Here is a 13,959-nt window from a genome sequence, read left to right as displayed (position 1 = left end):
GTTAACAAGCAGTTGAGGAAGTATGCTTAATAAAAGTGGCCGGTGAGAGTGTGTGTGTGAATTTTATATATATGTACTGTATATACAGTTAAAATTATGTTAACACTAATGGTACTGCTATGTATATACTTGTATACAATTTTTGTGCAGAATTTATGTGCCATATATGGTCCATGTGTCAAACATGATGGTGAATAGGTTGAGACATTCCTGTAAATCATCTTGCACATATGAAGTATGTTTATGAATAAATTGTTTCCACCATTCAAATGTTAACGTAATTTTGACTCACTCTGTATTACATATACACAGACACAACATTATTATAATTCTTTTGGTCAGTGAGGTGACTTCTGAAATACCCTGCAACACTTAACAGAGTTAATAGCTCTGTAATAAGGAAATTACTGTTGCCACATTAAAGAGTGGAAAACCCATTACAAAGATGTAGTCAGAAGAGACTGAATGACACAGATCTGAAACAGGACTATGCTGAATGCATATTGTTAGAAAGATTTCATTTTTTTTTTTTTTTTTTTTTTTTTTTACTTCATATGTTTCTGTATCACATTCCTATCCATGGATCTCATCTATTAGAAGTACCTTCTTTTAACTCTATACTTGTATCAGTGCAAGAACCATCAGTGGGCACAATGTACACATATAAGGTCTTTCAACTACAAAGATCATCCCTTCTTGGCAAGCAAGCCTCAAATTCAAAACAGCTCTTGTGCTAAAGTGTACTTCCAACCTTTTGCTGCATATTTTAATAAACCTTAGTGTAGTTCATAGAACTTTTCTATAGTTTAACCATTTAGGCCTAGCTGTGTTTTTTTTTTTTGTAAAGGTGTTTTATACCCAAAGGTCACTTGATAATTACTTTAAACATGCGTTATGAATCAATTTACCCTGAACTTGTTCGTTATATTGATTCAGGCAAAGGCATACACCACTGGCATTATTTGAAAGGGTAAATAAACTTTTTTTTTAAAAACGGTTTATTGCCAAAAAAAAAAAAAGACTTATTGTTATTTTGTTGCCCACAATCTACGTAATCCCTGTCCACTAAACCCACTTCCCTGTTAGCTTAGCAACATTGTGTTCATGTTTTCATCCATTACTTAATTCTTTATACATAACATTTTCTGCTTGGTAAAGCACTTTGAAGGTTCACTGTAAAAAATACTATATAAACATAAACAAAGCAACATATTAAGTTGTTGTGAGGCAGAAAGTACCAAACCATTTGCTTCAAGTAACAATCCATGAGGACACCAATGATTTATCAAAAAAAATTAATCTTATGAACCACTGAGGTTACCTCTTTTATGAAGCCATCCCTCCTTGACCAATGTCACTTCGTTCATACTGTGTCCGTGGTGTCTGAATGCTTGCTAAATGCAATCAGTCGCCCGTCACCTGCTGCTCCCCCTTTTCACAAGATTTGGAAAGGAAGGAATCTTTACGTTGCGTCTTCAGGAAATCTAGAACCAAAAGAAATCAGAAAGCATTTTCAGTGTGAGCTTGCTAGTGCTGTACATTTCAGTAATCACCCACTGCATATGAAAATCCCGCTTTCAGTGTCTGAAACAATGCTATATTAAACAAATAAAAAATTATAGCAAAGACCATCAACATACTCCTCAGACTTGACCATCCACCTCCAATGACATTTTTATACCCCTCTCCTAAAATTTTACAGATAAGTGCAGTGAAACTGTAGTTCCCAATTAAATGACAGAAGGCTTTGTACATTATATTTCAGGACCAGATACACTATTAAATCGTTTAAATTGCCAGTGCTCATTTTCTAATGCCTTCCAGAATAAAGTAGCAATCATCATTTACAAAAGCTGCCTTTTAACAATATTTTAAAATTCCCTGCAAAACAAATATAGGTACTGTTTACCTAGTGGAAATTTAGATTTTTCTGATAAGTGTTCAGTAACTGCCAAGAATACACCCAGGCTGCCGCTTCTCAACTGCAATTCACTTCTGAAGAGAAGTGCAGATAATTAAAATCTGAGCCAAAAGTATGGCCTCAGAAGTCATAGTGGATTATCCTGTAGCAGGTGATGTGAATTTGCCAAATAGGGGGCTGTGGCAGTCAATTACTATCTCTGACTCGTCCAAATAAGCATATTGTCTTTTAAGACTGCCAGACTGATTGACTCCTGACCAGATTCCTTCTCTGACCACAGAACTGGACACCAGTGCATTGAGAAGAGACTCTGAAAACTAGGGTGACTCAAACCAAAGAAACGTAACTCATCTCCTGTGTTATGTGTGTTCTGGTAAGAGGCCAGAAACAAACATATTTCAAGCATACTCATGTTTATGACAGAAATAGAATAACTTCACAAAAATACAGACACAACAAAATTCTGACAAAATACAAACCTAATGAAAAGACCCAAATTAAATATATTTATTTCATTAACAAAAGTGCCCTGATCATTCTTCTTTGACGAGGCAGAAATGAATTTAATTCGGTACATTCTAATACTTCTTTCCTTCCTTCACTCAGATAAACAGGACAGGACCAACAGCACTAACGCTGGTTCATTAAGGGAGATCTATATCCACAGATCACAAAGCTCCTCAACGGTCATCCCAACAGTTCCAAAAGTGGACAATTTTATATTTAGGCATTGGGTTGTATTTATTTTATTTAGTTGATACTGCATTATCTTTGTTGGAGACAAGCAAGTAATAATTTAATTGCACTGTGTATAGAAGGCAGTGGATTTTACCTTGAATATAATACTTGTGTTTTCTCTTTTCATCCATGCGGGGCTTGAGCGATATAGCATCATTAACATTTTTCTCAGAGCCGCCAGCCTCTTAGAGGCTTTGGAGCCTCTAACTGAAATCCTCATTTCATAGTCTTCTTTACTTAAAACAATGACCCTTGTGTGTGCATAGCTTTTTTAGGACTTTCAGTTTACAAATTTTCGGACCAGTGTAAAATCTAAATACTTTTTAAGATGTTCAACATCATTACATAACAATACAGTTTCAAGACAGCTGCATACAGCTTCTTGCCTCCTGCCCATAGTCACCTATTAACCCACACCTCCAAAAGGGCACTTCACAAATTGCCAACTGTAAACTTTCATAATAAAATGGCTAGATCACAATGTTCAAGAAGTCCAGTAACCATTATTCATTTTCACAGTTGTTACATTACTGCTACTATATTTATTACTATTATTTGTCTGATGCATATATCCCATACCTATACAATTGGTTACACATCTTTTGGGGGGTTTTTTCTCCCTGTTGGAGCACAGGCAGGTGAAATAACTTGCTCATGGTCACACAACATTAGTAGTAGGATATAAACTCACAAACCCTGGTCTGAAGTCCAAAGACTTAGCCACTATACCATGCAGTCTACTACAGGCACATTAATTTGCCTCAAAAACCTCTCCAGCATCTCACTGTGTGTTATCTGTTTTTGCACAACAATTATACTACCTATGTAAAGTATGTTTTAGATTTCACAATCAATGCTGCAATAAATCAGTTTCATACTGCTGCTTTGTTGCCTTTGTCATACGAGGTTGCTGTGAAACATCAGCAGAACTGATGCAGCCACGTACACCAAAAGAATGCCTGATACATACATTTAATTGTCCAAGAAGAAAAAAAAAATCTAAATCTAATTTTATTAAAGTGTTATAAATGAACATACCCTGAATTTAAGCAAAAGTCCCGCTTCCTAAGCTGTGCTCTAAGAGTGCCGGCCTATAACTGGAACAGACCTAAACCCAAAAAGTAGTGCAGCACTTACAAATAATCCCATATCACAATACTAAAACACAACTAATATAGACAGATACTGTAGATAGATAGACAAATAATCTTTATTTGTCCTTCATTAAATAAACAGAAAAGGCACACACAATAGTCTAAGCGCAGACATTAAGGACTAAAAAGAAAAAAAAAACAGCTGCAGTGAGGCATTATGCAAGCATACTGCCAGTGGTAAAAAGGAGCCCCAGTAGCGTTTCTTGACACACTTCTGAATAATTCACTGGCTGAAATTACTCCGTACATCAGAGAGAGAATTTAAAGCATTATTCATAATGGTACACAGTTTTTTTTCCCCATTCTTTCCAATGGCAATCCACCAGAGGCTCAAGAGTGTCTATCATTACTAAGCCTGCCCTTTTAATTACCTTGTTTATTCAATGGGCCTCTCTCGAAGTGTTGCAAGTTACCAGCTAAGCACACCAGAGCAAAAAAATAAAAAATGGCCATCACAAAGATATAGAAGATGTGAAGGACGTTATTACCCACATTAAACAAATGCAGTCTCCTAAAAATAAAAGAGCCTGCTCTGCCCTTTTATAATGTCATGAATAAATTAAATATGCTAACACTGAAGCTGATCAACCTATACAGTATAGTAGTCTTTGTGAAGCAACACTGGAGTGTTTGGCCCTGTGAAGGAACTGACTCGATCAGAACTGGCACTGGGCCAGCATGACACAGAATTCGGGGGCAGGAGCGTATACTGTAAATATAATGTTTGGCGGTTTGCTCATCCTACCAGATCTCTGACACATTAGAATACTAATAATAGACAGAAGTGATTTTGCCTTACATAGGCTTCAGATCTCAGCTCCTGATATACAGTAGGTACACAATTATCAGTTAAACTTCAAGAGCAACTTAAAAATCTCAAAGCAGTATACTAATAAACAAACAAGAGAATTTGAGCACATAATAATTCAACTTCTTGATAAATAAGTTTTGAAGAAGAACTTAACAAGTAGTTAAGAAAGAAAAACAACTAGCTGAATTTCTGTCTGAAAGTGTAGCCAGAAATGTTCAGGAAAACTGCTGAAGAAGCCTGATAGATTGGCTTTAAACAGTTTATGAAAAATTTAAATTAGTTATATTCTGGACAAATACAGGACAACAGCTAAACATAGAAATAATTATGTAAACTACTGATAAAAATTCTTTAAAAACATTACCATATGGGTTTCCAAATAAAAGAGAAGCAGTTGTTATTACTTCATCTGAAGGGAAATTCTACTTTAAAAGAAACATTAAAATTTTTGTTCTTTATGCATGATTCTCTTGAGGTTAATATTAACTAGATAGCTGCAAACAGTGAGCCATATTGTTTGAAACAATTTGAACAATTAGTAGTAGATTGATATACCACCCCACAGTTGGTTTATGGATCCAGGCAATAATGAATTGAATCATGCAACTGTGAGAATGATTTGTTAATGCAAAATAACAGAAGAATATTTATTAAAAAAAAAATCACTTCAACAATTCAACAAATTAGTGTTTAATACTTAATTCCAGGAAACCAGAACAGATCATTTTGTTTTAAAGCACACAATTAGAAAGTATCACATATTTTAACAAGACAGTTAAGAATTTTAACTTTTTTTTTATTTGAGCCTTTCCTATTGAAAAAAAGCTACTTTTATAATTGTTATAATTATTTGCACCAAAACAAATTATATATGAAAAAGTGCAAAAACTAACCTAAGTAGACATTCGTCATTTTCATGCATCATGAAAATGAAAAAGTCTCCTTCACTGTCAGCAGTAACACACAGTACTTTTTTTTTTAAAAATTACATTACTTGCCAAATGCTTAGTGAATACTGCTTCAATATAAACAAATTTTGTCAAATGGAAAGGGGGTCACATTTGGCTGAATAAGCTCAAAAAATCCCAAATATTGGATTTAGATATTTTAATCAAGTTAATGTTTTCATTAACGTAATCAAGTCACCTTAGAGAGATTTTATACATTGGGGCCTTCATACAAGTGCTGACCACGAGTGCAACAGGAGAAAGGCAGCCATATCACCACAAGTGCCTCTGCCAGAACTGTATATGGGGGAATAAAATATGCAACAGGAACTGGACACATGAGAGCACTGGGAGAAAGGCCAGGTCCTCCAGAAATGTATGCCAGCTCATAACTTATGTTCAGAGTTTGTCACTTACAAGTAAGTGCTCCAAATGCAATGTTACCTTCACCCAGTTCCACACATCAGCATGCACTCCAGCATGCCTTCTCCAAAAATATTTAAGACTTAATTTCCCAGCAGACATTGCCAATAGCCTGGCTCATAGGAAACACCCCAAGAGTTTTATGAAGGCTAAAAGAAACATACACCCTCTGTTCATTTCATAAAATGGACAATTTTTCCAGATATATCTCTCCATTTCTCAAATTATTTTTTGTATTATAGGTTTTTTTGGAAAGCCATAAAAATCCAAGCAACAATGAAAGCAGGAAAAGAATCAGCCCTGGACAGAAAGTCCATTTACTGCTTTAAAAAAAAAAAAAAAAACAAACACACACACACACACGCGCAAATGAAGATGGAATTTGCACCAACAAGCTTCTGCTTTGAAGTGCCACAAAATCACGCCTTGCTAACAATCAGTGAAGTTAAATATTTCTTTTGTGGAGCAAAACAATGCTGTACTTCTCATATGATAATTTATCCTGTTTAAACCTGACATTTACATAGGCTATACTTAGCATCCCACTAATTTTTAAAATTAATGACAGAAATATTTTTGAGCAAAACTGAATGTCTAAGTTTGAACATCACAGACTTTGTAGTACAGGGGGTCCTCAAATTACGACACAGTTCCGTTCCTACAACAGTGATGTAATCCGAATTTTGGTGCAAGTCAAAACACAACCTAGCCTAAGTCACTTACCTATCCTAACACATTTGCAAAATCATAATCTAGAACATAAAAACACAACTAAGCAACAGAAAAAAAAGGACATAAATATACTGTACTGTACACTGTACTGTAGTAACAGAAGAGTGTTAAAAAAAAATCCTTACCTTTATTCCTTCTCATGTTTCAATTTCTTTTAAACATTTTATAGGAGTGAGCGTTTTAAACTCGAAACGTAATATGTCGACACGTTGTAACCCGAGGACCCCCTGTATAATACAAAATAATACTGATACAAAAAAAAAGTACTGAACTATGCTGAGATGCAACTTTAACAAAAGTTTTTTTTACAGAGTATAACATAAATCACATGAACAAGCCATCGATCCATATTTTACAACAAGTTATTCCAGCGTAGGGTCCTAGGTAGTCACAATCTATTCAAATCAGCAATAAGCACACACCAGCAAAATAACCACAGATATGTGTCCCCATAAAGTATATATACTTTCACCAAACTAGTTTAGAGATTCTGATGACCCTAGATGCACTTTGTATCTTTAAATTATTTGATAAAGTCAAACTTAGTACAGTAAAAGTATGTGAAATAAACAAGCAATACACCAAAGTGTTTGCACCTGTAAAACCAAACCAAAGTCCAAGCAATGCAGTTTATAATTAAAAACACACAGTGATTTATGCCATATGGATTTACATAAGGTATAATCTAGAAAAATACTACCAATATTACATACAGTACTAGCAAAGTTTACACTCAGATGACCCTATTTCAACTCCTGTCTCGGCATGCCCCTCTTCTCATTAACTTATGACCAGCACAGGAAATACAAACACACAGTGGCTGTAATACATTTTAATTCAAACTTTGTGCTCTGGTACATACAGTACTCCAAATGATATCAGCATCAAGGTTCTATCTATAAGTGAACAGTACATACAATGTATATTGATCAAGCTGTGGTCCTGGAATTTTAATAGAAAATGCAGATTTGCAAATGTAATTGTGTTCAGGTAACTTCAAGAACATTTATAAACACATTTTCATTTAATCATTCAGTTCTGTGTACATTAGCTTGTTCTTTAACTAGCAATTGATGCAAAACAATTCAGCAAGACAAAAATGAGTTTTGACCTTCACATAATGTTCCTGCAGTGTTCTGCAAGCTAAGGCCATACTTGATGTCAGAAAAATATTAAAATATAAAACTCCCATTATACTGGGCTAAAGACTAAGTGATCAGCATTCAGCCCTGAGAAACTTCAAGAACATGTGCATGTCCTTTTTTATTATTTTCTTTTCCTACTCCCAGTTATTTGCAGTCGTGTTTTTCCAATATTTGAAATTCAAAGACTCATCCTGGTATCTCAATTAACATAAAGACTCGGGCTTGCCACATTTGGTGTGCAGCTACCAGAAAGATACACTGGTAATTAAACATTTTGGATTAAGAACAATTCTTGCATTAAACTTAAACTTGATAGCTGGACTGCAGAATTTCATTAAGGTATTACAAAAATGTTCAGTGTCATAAGGATTTTGGACACTACACCTCAGCAATTAAGACTAAAAAACAATTTAATAAATGTTAAAACAGGCAATATAAATATGTTCTAACCTTTTCAATAATGTCCAGAATTCAGGAAAATAAAAACACTGAAACATTCCATTGTTTTCTGACTAACATTTTTTCCTGCTCCTAGTTCACCTTTACAAGGCAATTGAGCTTAATCAAGCTATCTCAGTACCACTGGATGCACAGATAGAGTTGTGCTTTGCCATGTGACCAATGCTGCAGCTATACTGACAACTTTACTTGGCAAAAACGGTTTACATACAGTAGCATGCAAAAGTTTGGGCCCCCTTGCTTAAAATGTATGTTGCTTAAAATGTATGCTGCTTTGAATAGTTAAGTGAGAAGATGAGGAACTGATCACCAAAATGCATAAAGTTAAAGATGACACACTTCTTTTTAGCATTATATGCAAGATTGGTGTATTGTTTTTGCTTTGTTCAGTTGTGCATTGAAAAAAAGGAAAGGAGCACCATGCAAAAATGTGGGCATCCCAAGACACTTGAGTTTTCAGAATAACCTTTACTAAGGTCTCAGACCTTAAATTAGCTTGTTATGGCTATTGCTTGTCCACGGTTGTCGTTACGAAAAATCAAGTGATGTAAATGTCAAAGCTGTATAAATTCTCTCGACTCTTCAAATCTTGTCACAACAATCAGCAGCCATGAGCTCCACTAAGCAGCTGTCTTGCACTGTGAAAAATAAAAGAACTGATGCTCACAAAGCAGGAGAAGGCTACAAGAAGATAGCAAAGGATTTTCAGGTAGCTGTTTCCTTAGTTCATAATGTTAGTAGGAAATGGTGTGGGTAATGGAGTGGGGCTCTCTCTCTCTACGCTCTAACCCCCCTCTCTCTCTCTCACTTCTACTAGGGCACGAAGCAGAAAATGGCCGACAGTGGGGTAACTCGCATTGAAATCATAGTTGAAGAACTGCAGGCACTCGACGAACAGATTCAGAAACTCCTGTCCCGACGGAGATACCTTAGAAATCTGAAGGCCCAGCTGGTGGATAAACCGTCCTTGCCATCTGGAACCGGCGAAACATCAACTCCGCGTTGTGTCGACCTCACCCCGCCTCGTAGGAGCGCGCTGATGACCTCGGTGGATTTCAGCTATGCAGGCGGGGGTTCAAGGCCAGAGCACCTCCATCGGCACAGACGAGCATCCTATCTAAGAACCGGTTTGACCCTCTCCGCGTCCCCATTTCGCCTTCAGCCCCTGGTGATGTAATAGTGGTGGGTGATTCTATCGTTAGAAACCTTAATGTCGCATGCCCTAATGCAAAATCGTTTGTTTCTTGTTTTCCCGGTGCTCGTGTCCGAGATGTAATGAAACGTACGCTAGCAGTCTACGAGAAACACAAGGAGAGGGCAGTTGGATCAATCTTGCATGCGGCGTAAGCGATATAAGGCACCGACAATCAGAAATCCTGAAGGTTGACTTTGCAGCTTTGATTAAAGACACGAAGGAGAGGACTCCATCGGCAAAGATCTTCGTTTCGGGTCCACTACCTCTCGTCAGATGATCCAACGAGTACTACAGTCGTCTGCTAGGGTTGAACAACTGGCTACAGGGTTTCTGCAAGAAGAAGGATGTCGGTTTCATCAACAATTGGAATCTCTTTTGGAAAGGCGCGTCTCTTCAAGCGTGATGGCCTGCATCCAACAGTTTCGCGCCGGGTCCTCTCTGAAAACATATCGAAGGTAATTCGTTTTTCTTGACTATCTATCTCTGCTCTTAACCCCTTCCGAAATAATACTGTTGTGCCAGGACATGATGAATGTTTAATAGAGTCTTCCGTTAAAGTGCACACATTAATACTGTAATAAGCAATCTCAATGCACGTAGAAAACCTAGGAAATACGGCATAAACTCCAATAATCTAATTAAAATCACTATTTTAGAGGAACAATGTATTAAAACTATAAAACAGATCACAGATTAAACAAAAATACACACAGAGCGCGCTAATAATAATAATTTAGTTCCTATTCCAAATATCAATAACGCACATAGTACTCATCTCTGCACCTCGAAACATTAAATATGGCACTATTAAATGTTAGAGCTTTAACTAACAAAACGTTTTTTATCAACGATCTTATTAGTGATAAAAAAATAGATCTTATTGCACTAAATGAAACATGGCTTAATTCAGATGCAGTTTTAATCGAATCTGCCTCCGGATTACAGTTTTACTCATGCAGACCGCCAGGGAAAAGGGGGCGGATTGGCTAACATTTACTCGAGCGATTAAAATGTAAAGATGTCAGTTTTGGTAAGTTCAAGTCCTTTGAGTATCTCGCCGTTGTTATTCATGGAGATTCTCAAGTTCTAGTACTATCCGTGTATAGACCTCCTAAATATAACGCTTTTTTTTCTGACTTAATGTCAATTTTAATTACTAACTATGACACACTCCTAATAGTTGGCGACTTTAATTTTCATATAGATAATCAGTGTGATCTAAAAGTAAAAGAATTTATGAACCTCCTGGATTCTTTTGATTTGAGACAACTCATAAATCAGCCTACACATAAAGCAGGTCATACATTAGACTTAGTGATTACTAAAGGACTGAAAGTTGATATAAAACAGATCATTGATATTGGTCTATCAGACCATTTTCTTCTACTATTTAATATAGAAATAATGATAAAAACACTCATGAGAAGCATATTGTTAAAAACGCTTCTTTGACTCGCAGCAGCTTTAAAACTTACAAACATTTTAAGCAATCAGTCCGTTTATAGTGCCAGCTATAATAGCGAGGATAATGTAAATAGTAAGGTGGAAAGATTTAATTCTAAAGTGAGAGCTGCTGTTGACATAGTTGCACCTGAAAAGACAGTGAAAAAATCTTCTAGCATTGTTATACCATGGAAGACCCAAAGAGTGTCTGATTTAAAGAGAACATGCCAGAGCTGAGCGTCAATGGAGGAAGACTAAACTTACTATCCACCATGAAATATTAAAAGTCAAAATAACAGAATACAATAACACTGTCCGTCTTGAGAGACGCTGCTATTTCTCAAGATTATAAATAACAATGCTAGTAATCCCAGAGTCTTATTTTCTACAATTGATCGCCTACTAAACCCAGGTAGCTCAAAGGAATGCCTCCTAAGTGCTTCCAGTGAAACCTGTGAGGCTATCGCTGTATTTTCAATCAAAAATTAATGATATTAGAAATAACATAGTATATCTCCCCAACACTAAGGATCCTCCTAAACCCCAGCATCCTGTTATAAACAAATTAAACTCTTTCACTAGGATAGATTTACCTGATTTAAAAAATAATCTCTCAATTAAAACCCTCCACCTGCTCCTTGACCCATACCAACAAGGTTTTTCAAAGAAGTATCAGGCGTGCTAATTGATAATGTTCTGACATAGTAAATTCGATTAGATACTGGGGTCTTCCCAGACTGTCTTAAGACTGCTGTAGTTAAACCCCTACTTAAGAAACATAATCTTGACCCCTCGCTCTTGAAAATTTTAGACCCATCTCTAACCTGCCTTCTTAAGTAAAGTTCTGAGAAGGCAGTCATTATGCAGTTAAATGACCACCTAAATAAACATGCTATTCTTGATAAATTTCAGTCGGTTTTAGAACAAATCACAGCACAGAAACTGCACTCGTTAAAGTAGTAAATGACTTGCGGGTAAATGCAGACAGAGGCCATTTATCTGTTCTCATCCTCTTAGATCTGAGTGCTGCATTTGACACCATTGATCACAACATTCTTAGAAATCGCCTTAGTCAATGGGTGGGCCTCTCTGGCAGTGTCTTAAATTGGTTTGAATCCTACCTGACAGGGAGAAAATTTTTGTTAGTTGTGGGAATTACAACTCAAGACACATGATATCCAATATGGTGTTCCACAAGGCTCTATCCTGGGTCCGCTGTTATTCTCAATCTACATGCTTCCGTTAGGTCAGATTATCTCAGGGCACAACGTGAGCTACCACAGCTATGCTGATGACACACAGCTGTACTTATCAATAGCACCTGATGACCCAGATTCTATTGATTCACTAACACAATGTCTGACTTGTATCTCAGAATGGATGAATAGTAATTTTCTCAAGTTAAATAAAGAGAAAACTGAAATTTAGTGATCAGCAATAATGGATACAATGAGGCTATTAGAAATAAACTGGATACATTAGGATTAAAAGTCAAGACGGAGGTAAAAAGCTTAGGGGTGATTGTTGACTGTAATCTGAATTTTAAATCACATATTAATCAGATCATTAGGACAGCATTTTTCACTTAAGAAACATAAGTAAAGTTAGACCTCTTATATCACTGAAAGATGCTGAGAAATTAGTTCACGTTTGTTTTCAGTCGACTAGATTACTGTAACGCACTCCTCTCAGGACTACCCAAAAAGATATAAATCGTTTGCAACTAGTGCAGAATGCAGCTGCTAGAATCCTAACTAGGAAAAGAAAATCAGAACACATTTCTCCAGTTTTATGTCACTACACTGGTTACCTGTGTCATTCAGGATTGACTTTAAAATTCTGCTTATGGTTTATAAAGCCTTAAATAATCTCGCCCCATCTTATATATCGGAATGTCTGACACCTTATATTCCAAATCGTAACCTCAGATCCTCAAATGAGTGTCTCCTTAGAATTCCAAGAACAAAACTTAAAAGAAGTGGTGAGGTGGCCTTCTGCTGCTATGCACCTAAAATCTGGAATAGCCTGCCAATAGGAATTCGCCAGGCTGATACAGTAGAGCACTTTAAAACACTGCTGAAAACACATTACTTTAACATGGCCTTTTATAACTTCAATTTAACTTAATCCTGATACTCTGTATGTTCAATTCATCATAATAACTATTCATGGTGGCTCTAAAATCCGTACTGACCCCTACTCTCTTTTCTGTTTCTTTTTCCGGTTTCTTTGTGGTGGTGGCCTGCGCCACCTCCACCTACTCAAAGCTTCATGATGCTCCAACAATGATGGATGGATTAAAAGGCAGAAGTCTACGTGACCATCATCATCATCAAGCCCTTCCGTGAGAACCCTAAATCCAAAGAGGACTGTTTCATTTATGTTAGGTAGAATGCCCAGAGGGGACTGGGCGGTCTCATGGTCTGGAATCCTTACAGATTTTATTTTTCTCCAGCCGTCTGGAGTTTTTTTTTTTTCTGTCCCCTGGCCATTGAACCTTACTCTTATTCGATGTTAATTAATGTTGATTTATTTTGTTTTTTATTGTGTCTTTATTTTTCTATTCTTTATTATGTAAAGCACTTTGAGCTACTGTTTGTATGAAAATGTGCTATAGAAATAAATAAATGTTGTTGTTGTTGGAAATGGCAGTTCACAGGAACAGAGAAAATGAAGTTGGGGTCTGAAAGACCAAGAAAACTTCCTGAAAGAACTGCTTATTGGATTGCTAGATAGGCCAATAAAAAACCCATTTGACTGCAAAAGACCTTCAGGAAGATTTAGCAGAGTCTGGAGTGGTTGTCCACTGTTCTGCTGTGGCAGCAACACCTGAACAAATATGGCCATCATGGCAGAGTCAACAGAAACCTTTCCTGCATTCTCACCACAAAATTCAAGAAGTATGCAAATTAACATCTAAACAAGCCTGATGTATTTTAGAAACAAGTCCTGTGGACTGATGAAGTCAAAATAGAACTTTTTGGCCACAAT

At 36.4% G+C, this 13,959-nt stretch overlaps 1 protein-coding gene across 3 annotated transcripts in view; it reads right to left on the bottom strand.

The window, feature by feature from the left end:
- Positions 1-13,959, bottom strand: part of akt2 (v-akt murine thymoma viral oncogene homolog 2) — a 137,355-nt gene that overhangs the window by 59,632 nt on the left and 63,764 nt on the right. For all 3 annotated transcript variants that reach the window (XM_039768107.1, XM_039768109.1, XM_039768108.1), the window contains exon 2: positions 1,322-1,484. In XM_039768107.1, the coding sequence (XP_039624041.1) occupies positions 1,322-1,367 (46 nt within the window). In that variant the 5' untranslated portion in view covers positions 1,368-1,484. The remainder of the gene's footprint in view (positions 1-1,321; positions 1,485-13,959) is intronic.

Source organism: Polypterus senegalus, chromosome 11 (assembly GCF_016835505.1).
Source record: "Polypterus senegalus isolate Bchr_013 chromosome 11, ASM1683550v1, whole genome shotgun sequence".
Lineage (NCBI taxonomy): Eukaryota > Metazoa > Chordata > Cladistia > Polypteriformes > Polypteridae > Polypterus > Polypterus senegalus.
This window is presented reverse-complemented; position numbering and strand designations above follow the sequence as displayed.